This window comes from Procambarus clarkii, chromosome 61 (genome assembly GCF_040958095.1).
Source record: "Procambarus clarkii isolate CNS0578487 chromosome 61, FALCON_Pclarkii_2.0, whole genome shotgun sequence".
In the NCBI taxonomy this organism is placed as follows: Eukaryota; Metazoa; Arthropoda; class Malacostraca; order Decapoda; family Cambaridae; genus Procambarus; species Procambarus clarkii.
Genome location: NC_091210.1, coordinates 16,040,429 through 16,059,041, shown reverse-complemented (window position 1 = coordinate 16,059,041; position 18,613 = coordinate 16,040,429). Strand labels below are relative to the sequence as shown.

At 50.0% G+C, this 18,613-nt stretch overlaps 1 protein-coding gene across 1 annotated transcript in view; it reads right to left on the bottom strand.

Moving 5' to 3' along the window:
• Positions 1-18,613, bottom strand: part of LOC123774379 (CD151 antigen) — a 40,096-nt gene that overhangs the window by 11,645 nt on the left and 9,838 nt on the right. Inside the window, exon 2 of the mRNA XM_045768591.2 lies at positions 3,126-3,223. Coding sequence (XP_045624547.1) covers positions 3,126-3,223 — 98 coding nt within the window. The remainder of the gene's footprint in view (positions 1-3,125; positions 3,224-18,613) is intronic.

Genomic DNA, 18,613 nt, shown 5'->3' with positions numbered 1-18,613 from the left:
GCTGCCGTAAGCTGACCTATATAGAAACCATTCATTGAATCAGACTGACTCAACGCCGTCCTAGAAAATGATAACGCCATATGTGCTAGCCATATGCTGTATTGTGACTACCAATTTTTGTCAACTACCATTCAAGCTGTCATTGCAACCAATCTTATATTGTTTCTGCTGTATTATGCCTACCAATTTTTTTGTCAACTACCATTCAAGCTGTCATTGCAATCAATCTTAGCTACCTATGTGCTTTAATATACTGTACCTACAATTTTCTCTCATCTTTTTTTCATTTCATGTAATCTGTTATCATTTTTTGTCTATAATTTTGCAAGTATTTACCTCCTTAAAATTTTCTTAGATTAAGGACCTGCCCGAAACGCTGCGCGTGCTAGTGGCTTTACAAGACTGTAATTACCATATTTGTATCCTCACATTCCTTATGTACATTCTTATATATGCATAAATAAATAAATAAATAAATAAATAAATAATAGCCACCATGACACCTTATGACGGGACCAAAGAGCCAGAGCTCAACCCCCGCAAGCACAACTAGCCGAGTCCGGCGACCTCTCTGCCAGCACATCCTCTCGCGTTAATACGTCGAAATTTTTTAATCAATTGACCACTCCGATAAAAATGCGACGTATTAGTACAAATTCAAGCACTATTTCTATGCATCGGACTTGGTGCATACAAGAGGTCAATTTTTCTGGGTTGTTTGGGCTTGTACGTTTCTGATTAGGGAAAGAAGTTGCATTAATTCAGAGTGGCAGATCATGAGAACTTAAATAAACTAAACTAAACTGCTGATGTCAGAGCCCAGGGCGTGACTAATGGCTCGTTCATTTCTAAAAATACAACCTAATATTATAATATTTCTAAATATACAAACAACCTGTCCATTCAGACACGGACACCCTGTCACCCATACACGGTACAAATACAAAATACAAATATTTATTCAGGTAAAGTACATACATACAAGGTGAGATACAAAACATTGATGGATTTATAGATAGAGCTAGTACATACAATGCCTAAAGCCACTATTACGCAAAGCGTTTCGGGCAGGAAAAACACTAAGACTAAAACTTAATACTGTTGTGGGGCGAGTGTAGCCTAAGGTGTAGGAGTCAGAGGAAGAGCACCAGCAGCAAGGCGGGGTGTACCAACATGTGGGGGTGACGCCCTGTCCATATCTGGCTAGTCCGTTGCTGTCTGTCTACCTGTGGCCTGTCTAACCCGTACTCTCTTGCTTTCTCTCTCTCTCAACCTATCCCCTCATTATCTATCCCCTCTTCCTCATCACCCACCCCTCTCCCGCATCTATCACTCGCTTCATTTACTACATAATGCATCAATTATGCCAGAAATGTGATGGCATTACAATTTGATTTTGTATATGTAAGCGCCTCAATCCCCTTTAGTCGAGTGATCAGTCGGCAGCTACACTATGCACTGTGGAAGTGACATAGTATAAATCTAAACCCATAGACATTGCGAAAATTCTGATGTGCCTCCAGGACCACTTAATACGCTCCTGTGCATAATTTGTAAATACATCATTATAGTTATCATCAATTCATCATGGGAGCGATGAGTGAGGTGGCGTAGTGCCAATGGACTATTGCCCCTCGCCGTCTCACATTTGGTTGAAGACTTAGGCCAAATAAACACAGTAAGGCAGGGCTAAGCTGGGCTCTAAGCTGGGCTCTAAGCTGGGCTCTAAGCAGGGGTCTCCTGCACATCTGCACGCTGCCAGAGCGTGAAGCTGCCCAAGCAAATAATAATTCCTTGAGAGGACGTGGGTGACAGGTGGAAGGGGGTGGGGGGTAGAAACAGCCTAAGCTACTCTATCCCTTTGAGATGTATTTCTTGCTTATGTTGACCAGACCACACACTAGAAGTTGAAGGGACGACGACGTTTCGGTCCGTCCTGGACCATTCTCAAGTCGATTATTTCTTGCTTATCTCAATAAACATACTTGAACTTGGAAGGGGGTGTGGTAGGATAGGTGGTGGCTGGGGGCAGAGCTAAAGCGTTTTACAACCAACATAATATTAGGAGTCTGAGCAGTGAAGGGGTTGAAGGTTGGTTGAGTTGTGAAGAGACATAATCACAACATACACGATACCAAGACATGCAGAAAAGTGGACACTGAACGAGAAGACTCCGGTGTAAGTTGAAACCTTAGGCGAGTCTGATGGACATACCAGAGCACAACTTCATTCCACGAGAACTGAGAAACCGAGACCCAAGAACTAGAGCTCAGTTCCCGGGTACAAGCACTCGCAAAGGCACGAGTAGCACGACCAACAGCTCCAAATCAAAGCAAATAAACCACCCACTTCACACAAGCACACTGTTTGCCGCTATAAAACCAGGAACGGCACTTATCTAGAGGAAATAAGTGGCACTCACGCCTGGGACCAGAGTGCCACTACACCTGCCTCCTGGTGGGTCATATCAGGGGGGCTGCTGCTGCTACTACTACTACTGCTGCTGCTGCTGCTGCTGCTGCTGCTGCTGCTGCTGCTACTACTACTGCTGCTGCTGCTGCTGCTGCTGCAACATTGGGCACCTGCTGTAATCTCCCGGGAAATGGTTTGATAAATGCAGAGTCAGCAGATCAACTCACGCCTCGCTCCATCTACGTCCTCTCAGCAAGATAATTTATATCACTTTTGCCAGCAGGTGTATTTAAGTGGCGGGTGCTCGGATAAACATACTGTATCTTTATGTATATTGTATGTACATATGTAAATAGTGGGCGGTAGGTACTACCAATGGTTGTGTTTGTAGGGACCCTTGGCTTCGAAGAAGAGGATATACAGCACCCGGGGAAGCCTTGTAGAGCCCCCTACATGGATTCACATATCATCTACTACCCGTTATATATTTGTAACATTTCTTTATACCAGGGAAAAGCTGGGTAAACCCCTCCCCCAATCTAGAGTGAGTGAGTGAGTGTGCGAGTGTGTATATGCATAACAGAAGAGTATAGTACGATATAAATATACAAAAAACATACATGTCGAAGCTTAAAAAGGTCTCCGCAGGATGCAATATATCCTCATCACCGCGGCGAAGGGTCGTCCCCCCCCCTACAAAAATGACAACTTACCAGAAATATGAAATTGAAGATGAAGATGACATATTTGAGGAAGTTAATGCTACAGCATCCCCGGTCTCTGGCCGGCCTCCTGTAGGACGTGTCTGGACCTGTAACCACACAACATCAGCTTAGCCACTATATCAACCACACACATCAGCTTAGCCACTATATCAACCACACACATCAGCTTAGCCACTATATCAACCACACACAACATCAGCTTAGCCACTATATCAACCACACACAACATCAGCTTAGCCACTATATCAACCACACACAACATCAGCTTAGCCACTATATCAACCACACACAACATCAGTTTAGCCACTATATCAACCACACACATCAGCTTAGCCACTATATCAACCACACACAACATCAGCTTAGTCACTATATCAACCACACACAACATCAGCTTAGTCACTATATCAACCACACACAACATCAGCTTAGTCATTATATCAACCACACACACATCAGCTTAGTCATTATATCAACCACACACAACATCAGCTTAGTCACTATATCAACCACACACAACATCAGCTTAGTCATTATATCAACCACACACACATCAGCTTAGTCATTATATCAACCACACACAACATCAGCTTAGTCACTATATCAACCACACACAACATCAGCTTAGTCATTATATCAACCACACACAACATCAGCTTAGTCATTATATCAACCACACACAACATCAGCTTAGTCACTATATCAACCACACACAACATCAGCTTAGTCACTATATCAACCACACACAACATCAGCTTAGTCATTATATCAACCACACACAACATCAGCTTAGTCATTATATCAACCACACACAACATCAGCTTAGTCACTATATCAACCACACACAACATCAGCTTAGTCATTATATCAACCACACACAACATCAGCTTAGTCATTATATCAACCACACACAACATCAGCTTAGTCACTATATCAACCACACACAACATCAGCTTAGTCATTATATCAACCACACACAACATCAGCTTAGTCATTATATCAACCACACACAACATCAGCTTAGCCACTATATCAACCACACACATCAGCTTAGCCACTATATCAACCACACACAACATCAGCTTAGTCACTATATCAACCACACACAACATCAGCTTAGCCACTATATCAACCACACACAACATCAGCTTAGCCACTATATCAACCACACACAACATCAGCTTAGTCACTATATCAACCACACACAACATCAGCTTAGCCACTATATCAACCACACAACATCAGCTTAGTCACTATATCAACCACACAACATCAGCTTAGTCACTATATCAACCACAGAAGGGTAAGAGCTACGAGGAGAGGTTAGAAGCATTAAATATGCCAAAACTAGAAGACAGAAGAAAAAGAGGTGATATGATCACTACATACAAAATAGTAACAGGAATTGATAAAATCGACAGGGAAGATTTCCTGAGATCTGGCACTTCAAGAACAAGAGGTGATAGATTTAAACTAGCTAAACACAGATGCCGAAGAAATATAAGAAAATTCACCTTCGCAAACAGAGTGGTAGACGGTTGGAACAAGTTAGGTGAGAAGGTGGTGGAGGCCAAGACCGTCAGTAGTTTCAAAGCGTTATATGACAAAGAGTGCTGGGAAGACGGGACACAACGAGCGTAGCTCTCATCCTGTAACTACACTTAGGTAATTACACTTAGGTAATTACACTTAGGTAATTACATCAGCTTAGCCACTATATCAACCACACACATCAGCTTAGCCACTATATCAACCACACACAACATCAGCTTAGCCACTATATCAACCACACAACATCAGCTTAGCCACTATATCAACCACACAACATCAGCTTAGCCACTATATCAACCACACAACATCAGCTTAGCCACTATATCAACCACACAACATCAGCTTAGCCACTATATCAACCACACACAACATCAGCTTAGCCACTATATCAACCACACAACATCAGCTTAGCCACTATATCAACCACACACAACATCAGCTTAGCCACTATATCAACCACACAACATCAGCTTAGCCACTATATCAACCACACAACATCAGCTTAGCCACTATATCAACCACACACATCAGCTTAGCCACTATATCAACCACACAACATCAGCTTAGCCACTATATCAACCACACACATCAGCTTAGCCACTATATCAACCACACAACATCAGCTTAGCACTATATCAACCACACACAACATCAGCTTAGCCACTATATCAACCACACATCAGCTTAGCCACTATATCAACCACACACATCAGCTTAGCCACTATATCAACCACACACATCAGCTTAGTCACTATATCAACCACACACAACATCAGCTTAGCCACTATATCAACCACACATCAGCTTAGCCACTATATCAACCACACACATCAGCTTAGTCACTATATCAACCACACACAACATCAGCTTAGCCACTATATCAACCACACATCAGCTTAGCCACTATATCAACCACACACATCAGCTTAGCCACTATATCAACCACACACAACATCAGCTTAGCCACTATATCAACCACACACATCAGCTTAGCCACTATATCAACCACACAACATCAGCTTAGTCACTATATATCAATCACTTGATCAGTTTAATCATTTACCAATTGGTCTAAACGAGGCTACCGCTGTGGCACGTAAAGTGGGATATAAAAACGACGAATAGTTTATCAAATGTAATCACAAGTATATAATAGTACATGAATCGATATGATTTACATTCCACAAATACCGTCCAGGGTTCGATTCCCGTCATCCTCAACTGGCCTCCCCACTGGGTCTCCAAAATCCTAGTTCCTGTACATCTTTATCCTCCAAAGATCAACTTATCTCTCAAATTACTGGCCCACTGTTAGTCATGAGAGAGAGAGAGAGAGAGGGAGGGAGGGAGAGACAGACAGAGAGAGGCAGAGACAGAAAGAGAGGGAGAGACAAAAAGGCAGACAGAGAGAGACAGAGACAGTAACAGGACCTATAGCGCACACACATACACCTGATCAACCAGGCTGTGACTCATACGTCAGGCTGCGAGCAGCCGCGTCTAACAGCCTGGTTGATCAGTCCAGCAACCAGGAGGCCTGGTCGACGACCGGGCCGCGGGGACACTAAGCCCCGGAAGCACCTCAAGGTAGCCTCAAGGTAGGTAGGTAGCCACACACACACACACACACACACATATATTGAGCCCGATAGGCTCAAGAATCTGTACACCTGTTGATTGACGGTTGAGAGGCGGGACCAAAGAGCCAGAGCTCAACCCCCGCAAACACAACTAGGTGAGTACACACACACACACACACACACACACACACACACACACACACACACACACACACACACACACACACACACACACACACACGGGGCGAATATTATATTACTAAACTGGTGGTGTATATGGAGCTCCAGCTACCCACACTACCCACACACTGCTCACTCACAACCCACGCCACTCATAAAATGCTAAACTAAGAATATTGTAAACTCTGTTATAAACTGATACGATTAACAGGCTATGAAGAAACAATCTATAGCCTAAATAATCTTGCAAATATAACCTAACAGGGAGAAATATAATAATCAGTTAACCGCCGGCTTCCTGTCCCCGTCGAGGCCACTAGAGATGGTGGCCCCTCACAGTAAACACAGGTAAATTCAGGTTAAAAAAAATGAGTCTTGTAGAAGAATGGTCTACGTTCTCGAAAGACAATCAAAGGTCCCAAGCCCGAACATTCCTAGAGGAAGATCACTAGTCTATTTTTACACCTGATGACTCTTATCACCATTTAAAGTAAGGAACCACGAGTTAAGAAACTGTTGTGGCTTGCATTCTGAGGAACTTCAGGATGTCTAGTGGCGAAACCACGCTAGCTAAGAGGCGGGACCAAGGAGCCGAAGCTCAACCCCACCGCAAGCACCACTAGGTGCAGTACTTGTGCATTCATTACCTCAATAATTCTACCAATAACTGCCCAATTACACTACCCACAGCAACAGCCAGTCCCCTTGGTGTAGTCCACGTCCAGGCATTGCGTCAGTCTACAGAGGGCCCTAGTTTATGCTTTATCTAATTTATTTTGGACTCCATGCCCATCCTGTGGGTGGTAGTGGACCCCATACCCATCCTGTGAGTGGTAGTGGACCCCATACCCATCCTGTGAGTGGTAGTGGACCCCATACCCATCCTGTGAGGGGTAGTGGACCCCATACCCATCCTGTGAGTGGTAGTGGACCCCATACCCATCCTGTGAGTGGTAGTGGACCCCATACCCATCCTGTGAGTGATAGTGGACCCCATACCCATCCTGTGAGTGGTAGTGGACCCCATACCCATCCTGTGAGTGGTAGTGGACCCCATACCCATCCTGTGGGTGGTAGTGGACCCCATACCCATCCTGTGGGTGGTAGTGGACCCCATACCCATCCTGTGGGTGGTAGTGGACCCCATACCCATCCTGTCAGTAGTAGTGGACCCCATACCCATCCTGTGGGTGGTAGTGGACCCCATACCCATCCTGTGGGTGGTAGTGGACCCCATACCCATCCTGTGGGTGGTAGTGGACCCCATACCCATCCTGTGAGTGGTAGTGGACCCCATACCCATCCTGTGAGTGGTAGTGGACCCCATACCCATCCTGTGAGTGGTAGTGGACCCCATACCCATCCTGTGAGTGGTAGTGGACCCCATACCCATCCTGTGAGTGGTAGTGGACCCCATACCCATCCTGTGAGTGGTAGTGGACCCCATACCCATCCTGTGAGTGGTAGTGGACCCCATACCCATCCTGTGAGTGGTAGTGGACCCCATACCCATCCTGTGAGTGGTAGTGGACCCCATACCCATCCTGTGAGTGGTAGTGGACCCCATACCCATCCTGTGAGTGGTAGTGGACCCCATACCCATCCTGTGGGTGGTAGTGGACCCTATACCCATCCTGTGGGTGGTAGTGGACCCCATACCCATCCTGTGAGTGGTAGTGGACCCCATACCCATCCTGTGAGTGGTAGTGGACCCCATACCCATCCTGTGAGAGGTACACGACCCCCCTATACCCACCGTCTGCGTGGTAGAGAAAATATTACACAAGCACCTAAGGGGTTCCGGAATATGCGACCATCCGAGCAAGCGACAGCATTAATTAGCACGCTGCAGTATACAGCAGAGAGAACCGGAGCCCCTGTTACCCGGGCCTCATGCTCACCTCTGTATCATACAGGGGGCCATGTTGTACAGGGGGCCATGTTGTACAGGGGGCCATGTTGTACAGGGGGCCATGTTGTACAGGGGGCCATGTTGTATAGGGGCCATGTTGTACAGGGGGCCATGTTGTACAGGGGGCCATGTTGTACAGGGGCCATGTTGTACAGGGGCCATGTTGTACAGGAGGCCATGTTGTACAGGGAGCCATGTTGTACAGGGGGCCATGTTGTACAGGGGCCATGTTGTACAGGGGGCCATGTTGTACAGGGGGCCATGTTGTACAGGGGGCCATGTTGTACAGGGGCCATGTTGTACAGGGGCCATGTTGTACAGGGGCCATGTTGTACAGGGGCCATGTTGTACAGGGGCCATGTTGTACAGGGGGCCATGTTGTACAGGGGCCATGTTGTACAGGGGGCCATGTTGTACAGGGGCCATGTTGTACAGGGGGCCATGTTGTACAGGGGGCCATGTTGTACAGGGGGCCATGTTGTACAGGGGCCATGTTGTACAGGGGCCATGTTGTACAGGGGCCATATTGTACAGGAGGCCATGTTGTACAGGAGGCCATGTCGTACAGGGGGGCCATGTTGTACAGGGGCCATGTTGTACAGGGGCCATGTTGTACAGGGGGCCATGTTGTACAGGGGCCATGTTGTACAGGGGGCCATGTTGTACAGGGGCCATGTTGTACAGGGGGCCATGTTGTACAGGGGGCCATGTTGTACAGGGGGCCATGTTGTACAGGGGGCCATGTTGTACAGGGGCCATGTTGTACAGGGGCCATGTTGTACAGGGGCCATGTTGTACAGGAGGCCATGTTGTACAGGAGGCCATGTCGTACAGGGGGGCCATGTTGTACAGGGGCCATGTTGTACAGGGGCCATGTTGTACAGGGGGCCATGTTGTACAGGGGCCATGTTGTACAGGGGCCATGTTGTACAGGGGCCATGTTGTACAGGGGCCATGTTGTACAGGGGGCCATGTTGTACAGGGGCCATGTTGTACAGGGGCCATGTTGTACAGGGGCCATGTTGTACAGGGGCCATGTTGTACAGGGGCCATGTTGTACAGGGGCCATGTTGTACAGGGGGGACCATGTCATACAACGCTCCTTCATATCCCAGAGACTTGAGAATGGTCCAGGACGGACCAAAACGTCGTCGTCCCTTCACCTTCTAGTGTGTGGTCTAGACTTAGTCTTAGTCTAGACTTAGGTCTGGTCAACTTAAACAAGCCACAATGCAGGACTGAGACCAGGAGATGCTTCTTCACCCACAGGGTTGTAAGCCCATGGAACCGCCTACCCGCTGAAGCCCTAAATGCCTAAACATCAAACCCCAGATGAAACCCTTAGGAATAATGGAAGGACCTTTGACAAGCCGCCGGCTTCCGGTTGCCGTCGAGGATACTAAAGATAGTGGCCCTCAAGTAGATTTACGTACACAAACATCTTGTCTATGAAAATTAAAATCGCATTGAAATTACCATAACGCGATTTATTTACGAGAAAATATTATAAGAATTACGGAAACTGCAGAAGGCCTATTGACCTACACGAGGCCTCTCGTATCTCCACCCACACCACTTATTAACATACATGTCTAACCTACGCTGGAAACACTCCCGGGATCCCATCAATTACGTTGCCCGCTAATGTGTTCCAACTAACTCCCAGGTACCTATTTACTACTAGGTAACATGGGCATAGGGTGAAAGAAACTCTGCCCATTGTTTCTCCCCGGCGCCTGGGATCGAACCCAGGACCACAGGATCACAAGCCCAGCGTGCTGTCCGCTCGGCCGACCGGCTCCCGTATGGGGGGCGTGGCCCAGCGTCCTTGTGTGGAGGGAGGGGGTGGTGGCCCCTGTGTGGGGGGGCCCAGCGCCCCCGCTGTGTGGAAGGGGGGGCCCAGCGCCCCCGCTGTGTGGAAGGGGGGGCCCAGCGCCCCCCCTGTGTAGAAGGGGGGATGGTGTGGATCGTCTGGGGAGGATGGCCCAGTTAGAGGTGGTGTGGGCGCGACCTCTTCCTGCACTGGTCGATCAGATTAACCCATCAGTACAGCCTGGTGACCAGAATCAGGAGTCACCAGGCACAAACATACATACATAAAATACATAAAACGATCATACATATACATGTGATCATACATGTATACGAACATACAATGTATACATATATGCACACGGACATACTTATACACGATGTATGTACGCGTGTCATACACGGGGTATGCCTCTAGGCTAGTCCCAGAACTAAGAGGTATGAGTTACGAGGAAAGGCTGCGTGAACTACACCTCACGTCGCTGGAAGACAAAAGACCTCAGGGAGACATGATCCCCACATACAAACTTCTCAGGGAAATTGACAGGGGTAGACACGGATGGATTATTTAACACGGGTGGTACACGCACAAGGGGGAACACAGATGGAACCTGAGTACCCAAATGAGCCACAGAGACACTAGAAAGAACTTGTCCAGTGTCAAAGTACTTAGTAAATGGAATGCATTAGGCAGTGATGCGGTGGAGGCTGACTCCATACACAGTTTGTAGATATGATAGAGCTCGATAAGCTCTAGTTGATTGACGGTAGAGAGACGGGACCAAAGAGCCAAGCTCAACCCACGCAAGCACAACTAGGAGAGTAGCAATGTAATATCCAGCAAGACAATATGAGACGAGCAACAAGGAGCAAGCTAAGACAACACAGCAGAGGCCAGTGAAAGAGGTCAGTCTCAACTCCACACAGGCCGGCCCGCACTGCCTGGGGTCAGGGGGTCCACGGTCAGAGATGGGGGGGGAATCTTAGGGGTCCCTAGGATATGGGGGTCCGTTGGATAGGGGTCTTGGGGAAGGTCCGTAGAATGGAAGACCGTGGAATGGGGTCCGTGGGATGGGATCGATTTAAAAACAAAAGAGCATTCGAAGCAAAACATAAATCATTACGTCAACACTTAACCAAGAACCACCACAGGCAGGAGCCACACCCCTGGCCAACAGGAGCCACACCCCTGGCCAGCAGGAGCCACACCCCTGGCCAGCAGGAGCCACACCCCTGGCCAGCATGAGCCACACCCCTGGCCAGCATGAGCCACACCCCTGGCCAGCAGGAGCCACACCCCTGGCCAGTAGGAGCCACACCCCTGGCCAGCAAGAGCCACACCCCTGGCCAGCAGGAGCCACACCCCTGGCCAGCAAGAGCCACACCCCTGGCCAGCATGAGCCACACCCCTGGCCAGCATGAGCCACACCCCTGGCCAGCATGAGCCACACCCCTGGCCAGCAGGAGCCACACCCCTGGCCAGTAGGAGCCACACCCCTGGCCAGCATGAGCCACACCCCTGGCCAGCAGGAGCCACACCCCTGGCCAGCAGGAGCCACACCCCTGGCCAGCAGGAGCCACACCCCTGGCCAGCAGGAGCCACACCCCTGGCCAGCAGGAGCCACACACTAGCCAGTGTGGCCAGTTAACAGGGGAAAGGTTACAGGAGCCAAAGCCTCAATAGCCGAGGCTCTGTAAGGTATTGAATGTCATGTTTAATTTAGTCTCCCTCTGTTCCGTGTTGTCCGGCGACCGTCCCCCTGTTACGTGTGCATCCATGGTAGATGCTGGCACTGCTCCCTACTAGAGGGCCACACCAGCCTACTAGAGAGGTCCACACCAGCCTACTAGAGAGGGCCCACACCAGCCTACTAGAGAGGGCCCACACCAGCCTACTAGAGAGGACCACACCAGCCTACTAGAGAGGACCACACCAGCCTACTAGAGAGGCCCACACCAGCCTACTAGAGAGGCCCACACCAGCCTACTAGAGAGGGCCACACCAGCCTACTAGAGAGGGCCACACCAGCCTACTAGAGAGGCCCACACCAGCCTACTAGAGAGGGCCACACCAGCCTACTAGAGAGGGCCACACCAGCCTACTAGAGAGGGCCACACCAGCCTACTAGAGAGGCCCACACCAGCCTACTAGAGAGGACCACACCAGCCTACTAGAGAGGGCCACACCAGCCTACTAGAGAGGACCACACCAGCCTACTAGAGAGGACCACACCAGCCTACTAGAGAGGGCCCACACCAGCCTACTAGAGAGGGCCACACCAGCCTACTAGAGAGGGCCACACCAGCCTACTAGAGAGGCCCACACCAGCCTACTAGAGAGGCCCACACCAGCCTACTAGAGAGGGCCACACCAGCCTACTAGAGAGGGCCACACCAGCCTACTAGAGAGGCCCACACCAGCCTACTAGAGAGGGCCACACCAGCCTATTAGAGAGGGCCACACCGGCCTATTAGAAGCCGTGGAGACCGCCGTCCCAGACTGGAGCAGGAGAACAAGGGGCCCCCACAGACCATAGCAGCTACTGTGTCCCCCAGACCAAGTGCCTAACAAAGGGACAATTTGTGACAAGAGAGAGAAGTCTCGGAGAGAAGCACAGAGTGGCAGCACACCAGAGGGGAGTATGTAGAGATGAGAGAGTTCCTTCACGTGATACAATACGTCACCTTACACGAGACAGTAAAGCGCATGACGGTATCTTGAGGTTATCTTGAGATGATTTCGGGGGTTTAGTGTCCCCGCGGCCCGGTCCTCGACCAGGCCTCCACCCCCAGGAAGCAGCCCGTGACAGCTGACTAACACCCAGGTACCTATTTTACTGCTAGGTAACGGGCATAGGGTGAAAGAAACTCTGCCCATTGTTTCTCGCCAGCGCCTGGGATCGAACCCAGGACCACAGGATCACAAGTCCAGTGTGCTGTCCGCTCGGCCGACCGGCTCCCATCTCATCAACATCAACCACTCCACAACACACCAAGACATTCTTAACGCACTCAATTGCACCTCAGGGACTCACTAGCGCACGCAATTACACACAGACACAAGGGGGGGGTTCTTGGTCAGCTCCCTCTCACACGAGGTATTTCCACAACACCAACAGCTTGCTGGAACGCCCCCCTCCCCCTCACGACCCCTTCACACAAGGGGGGGGGGTCCCCAGCTGATCACACCCTAGGCACCCTGGGCGACCTTCAGCACCCCCCACCCCACCCCACACCCCCTCCCCAAGCCCCACCCCACCCCACACCCCCTCCCCAAGCCCCACCCCACCCCACTCCCCCTCCCCAAGCCCCACCCCACCCCACACCCCCTCCCCAAGCCCCACCCCACCCCACACCCCCTCCCCAAGCCCCACCCCACCCCACACCCCCTCCCCAAGCCCCACCCCAGCCTCAGCCCTGCGTGGGTGCCACTTCACTCCACAACCCTTCCCGGTCACAGCGGCAGCAGCGCACTCACACACACGTGCGCTAATAATCATTTACAAGATAGCAACTACGCACTTAGCGCGTAAGAGAAGAATTTGGCGCACGCAAGCCAAATATATTGGGCTACTTGTACGCCGTCTTCCACTCTTACAAGGAACTGGGCGGCATTTCTAAGACGCTCTGGCTCACCTATCAGTCTCCTGGGAAGTGAGATCTTGATCTATATGCTCGTCCTCCCTGATAAAACGACGTATTTTGACGTACGCGCTAAGGCCAAATATTGTACTAGAAAATAGAAGCGGCTAGCGAAATTGACACACTCATCCGTTTTCTGTTTTGGGTTCTCTGGTAGCTTATAAGGGAACTAGTATGACATTTTATTGACGTTGGGGAAGCCTAGGATGACGGGCTGACCTAGCTGTTGCGTTATCTTGAGGTTATCTTGAGATGATTTCGGGGCTTTAGTGTCACCGCGGCCCGGTCCGCGACCAGGCCTCCACCCCCAGGAAGCAGCCCGTGACAGCTGACTAACACCCAGGTACCTATTTTACTGCTAGGTAACAGGGGCATAGGGTGAAAGAAACTCTGCCCATTGTTTCTCGCCGGCGCCTGGGATCGAACCCAGGACCACAGGATCACAAGTCCAGCGTGCTGTCCGCTCGGCCGACCGGCTCCCCGAACTATTCTTAACTATTAACTGAACTATTACTGAACTAATAACTGAACTATTCTGACATTCAAGTTCTGTGGAACCTTGCCATAAAGTTGTTGATGGAGGTGGCTTCTATAACTTCTTCAGCGCATTCTACTTGTTCATCAACCAGTACAGTGATCCTGTGGTCCCGGGTTCGATCCCGGGCGCCGGCGAGAAACAATGGGCAGAGTTTCTTTCACCCTATGCCCCCTGTTACCTAGCAGTAAAATAGGTACCTGGGTGTTAGTCAGCTGTCACGGGCTGCTTCCTGGGGGTGGAGGCCTGGTCGAGGACCGGGCCGCGGGAACACTAGGCCCAGAAATCCTCTCAAGATAACCCTCCACAGCATGCAAGCCACAACAGTTGCCTAACTCCGCGTACCTATTTACTGATACATAAACAGAGAGATCAGGTGAAAAAAACAGAAAATCACCTATGTCCTACCGCGGGAATGGAACCCGGGATCCACGATTGTGAGCCCACAACGAAGACTACTCAGTTACAAATACAAGCGCCGTGGGGAGGGGAAGCACAGTCGGTGATCACGTAGGCTGTAGTGTGACTCGCATGCATCCTGAACATGAATAGCAATACAAGCATTAGACAAATTTCTAATACTGGGTGCACCTTAACGCCGCGTTAGTCTTAAACCCTGCCCAACTGGGTTCGATCCCGAGCGCCGGCGAGAAACAATGGGCAGAGTTTGTTTCACCCTATGCCCCTGTTACCTAGCAGTAAAATAGGTACCTGGGTGTTAGTCAGCTGTCACGGGCTGCTTCCTGGGGGTGGAGGCCTGGTCGAGGACCGGGCCGCGGGGACACTAAAAAGCCCCAAAATCATCTCAAGATAACCGTATCTAACATCTTCTTGAGGTTATCTTGAGATGATTTCGGGGCTTTAGTGGTCCTCGACCAGGCCTCCACCCCCAGGAAGCAGCCCGTGACAGCTGACTAACTCCCAGGTACCATGGGTCCCAGGTGGTACCCAGGACCACCATCTTGAGGTTATCTTGAGATGATTTCGGGGCTTTAATGTCCCCGTGGCCCGGTCCTCGACCAGCCCTCCATCCCCAGGAAGCAGCCCGTGACAGCTGACTAACACCCAGGTACCTATTTTACTACTAGGTAACAGGGGGCATAGGGTGAAACAAACTCTGCCCATTGTTTCTCGCCGGCGCCTGAGATCGAACCCGGGACCACAGGATTACAAGTCCAGTGTGCTGTCCGACCGGCCGACCGGCTCCCTTGTTACATTACCTAAGGCAAATAAAACCTTAAACGTTTACAAAAATCTGACCTTTAAAATCCAGCTTGAAAAAATCAAGATAAATGAGGCCCTTTGTTGACCAGACCTCACACTAGAAGGTGAGGGGACGACTCTCCCTTTGAGGACAAAGGTCCTCATCGCCTGAGGACCTTTGACAAGCCGCGGGCTTCCTGTCCTCGTCGAGGCTGCTAGTGACCCTCAGGTAAACTCAGGTAAACAAGGTGTAGAGTAGGTGTGCGACGCGCACGTCGGTACAGGTTTTAGACCCTACTGGTCTGCAGTGAAGAGCCACGGGATCGAACTCTTTCTCGTGATCCTCCAGCCCTTTATATAGGATTGATCTTGATTTCTATGATCAAATTCGCCTCGTTAGTTAATGGTGTGGCCCTGAAGATAACGCGGGCCTACCTACCTTGAGGTTACCTTGAGGTGCTTCCGGGGCTTAGCGTCCCCGCGGCCCGGTCGTCGACCAGGCCTCCTGGTTGCCGGACTGATCAACCAGGCTGTTGGACGCGGCTGCTCGCAGCCTGACGGGCGTCTCACACTCTGCCAGGTTAAGCCCCACAATCGACTTGAGAATGGTCCAGGACGGACCGAAACGTCGTCGTCCCTTCACCTTCTAGTGTGTGGTCCGGTCAACAGGTTAAGCCCCGTTTCGTCTGGCTAGTAACTAGATGGGTACACACACACAGATATCACACTACCGTGATGCATCAAATGATGCAATTTTGACCCTGTCGTAGCTCAGTCGATTAAGGCAGTGTCTGGGATGCTCCCGGACGCAGGTTCGAATCCTCATACGGCCCTTCTGGATTTGTTCACTAGATGGGTAGCCTGGTGGCCGGCATAGCCTCGTCAAGGCAACATACACGGCCCTACCTATCATGCAAGGCCTGCTCGCCACGCTTGTGTATGGAGTATTAATAGCCTTAGCTACAAGAGATAATATAATACGAACTGAACAAGAATATTTACGTGAGGGGAGTGATTGATGAATGTGGAGGGGGGGAGGGGGTGTTTCATTACTTCTCACATACACACGACAAGAATTGGGGGTGAAGGTGCCAGGTAAGTCCACTACGGGCTCACCATAGCCCGTGCTACTTGCCCCGCTACTGTGCCAGGTAAGTCCACTATGGGCTCACCATAGCCCGTGCTACTTGCCCCGCTACTGTGCCAGGTAAGTCCACTATGGGCTCACCATAGCCCGTGCTACTTGCCCCGCTCCTGTGCCAGGTAAGTCCACTACGGGCTCACCATAGCCTGTGCTACTTGCCCCGCTCCTGTGCCAGGTAAGTCCACTACGGGCTCACCATAGCCTGTGCTACTTGCCCCGCTCCTGTGCCAGGTAAGTCCACTACGGGCTCACCATAGCCTGTGCTACTTGCCCCGCTCCTGTGCCAGGTAAGTCCACTACGGGCTCACCATAGCCTGTGCTACTTGCCCCGCTCCTGTGCCAGGTAAGTCCACTACGGGCGCACCATAGCCCGTGCTACTTGCCCCGCTCCTGTGCCAGGTAAGTCCACTACGGGCTCACCATAGCCTGTGCTACTTGCCCCGCTCCCGTGCCAGATAAGTCCACTACGGGCTCACCATAGCCCGTGCTACTTGCCCCGCTCCTGTGCCAGGTAAGTCCACTACGGGCTCACCATAGCCTGTGCTACTTGCCCCGCTCCCGTGCCAGATAAGTCCACTACGGGCTCACCATAGCCTGTGCTACTTGCAACTTTTGTTCCAGGAAAGTGAATCTAAAACAACAACAATGACAAGGGAATCGTGCGCCAAGATTCCAATACCTGGAGATTTCAATCCCAGGGAAATAGACTGGGCAATGAAGGACTCCACACACGAGTGATTCATACAGCTGCATATTAGCCATCCAGAGGTAGCGTCGAGGACCCACCATCAACACAACACTTCGTCGGGCCTCGTAGCCTGGTGGATAGCACGCAGGTCTCGTAATTCTGTGGCGGGGGTTCGATTCCCGCACGAGGCAGAAACAAATGGGCAAAGTTTCTTTCACCCTAAGTGCCCCCTGTTACCTAGCAGTAAATAGGTACCTGGGAGTTAGTCAGCTGTCACGGGCTGCTTCCTGGGGTGTGTGTGGTGTGGGAAAAAAAAACAGAGTAAACAGTTGATTGACAGTTGAGAGGCGGGCCGAAAGAGCAAAGCTCAACCCCCGCAAAACACAACTAGTAAACAACTTGCTGCTAACCCAAAAATGAAGCCCACGAAGAGAAGATAAAGAGAGGCACTCTAAGTGCCAGCGACCTCTATGTAGTCATTCATTACACTGGGAATGACTACATATTGAGGAACTACATCTCTAGAAGCCCCCATAACTACTCCCTATCACAGGAGATGAAACAAACCTGCAAATTGGGAAGTTCTTGAATGGGTTGACCACCAATGGTACTCATTGGTACTCATTGGTACCTGGTACTCTGGGGTACAGCTGTACCGTCTGCTGTAGCAAGGACACTTACGAGGAGATTCCTCCACTCTTGAGACACAAGAGGTGTCTCAAGAGCCCTAAGATCTATCTTAGAATGCCCACTTGGGGGTTTAACTGCCGTACCTAAATGTATAAACACATGATAACTACGCTCTATCATAGACTATGCCGCACCAGTCTTATGAGCGAACTCCTCAAACTTCGAAAGCATACATAAGGAAGCCATTACAATCAGCTTTATAGTAAAAGGCTGGAACCGCTATAGAAAAGGAAATGTATATGTTTATCTCTCAGAATGTTTGGTAATATGTTTATTGTTTGTGATGCGTGTCTATGTATGTATTAACACGATGTACTGAACGGGGTGAGAATAGCTTGAGCTACCTCATCCCTTTGTGTGTATTTTACCTCAGTAAACTTATTTCAATTTCAACTATAGAAACTGCGACAAGAACCAAGACTTTCCAGTATTAAAAGCTTGATCAATAACCCGAGTACTAAGCTTGCTATTTAGCATGCTAGGGACCCTCAATAACCCGAGTACTAAGCTTGCTATTTAGCATGCTAGGGACCCTCAAT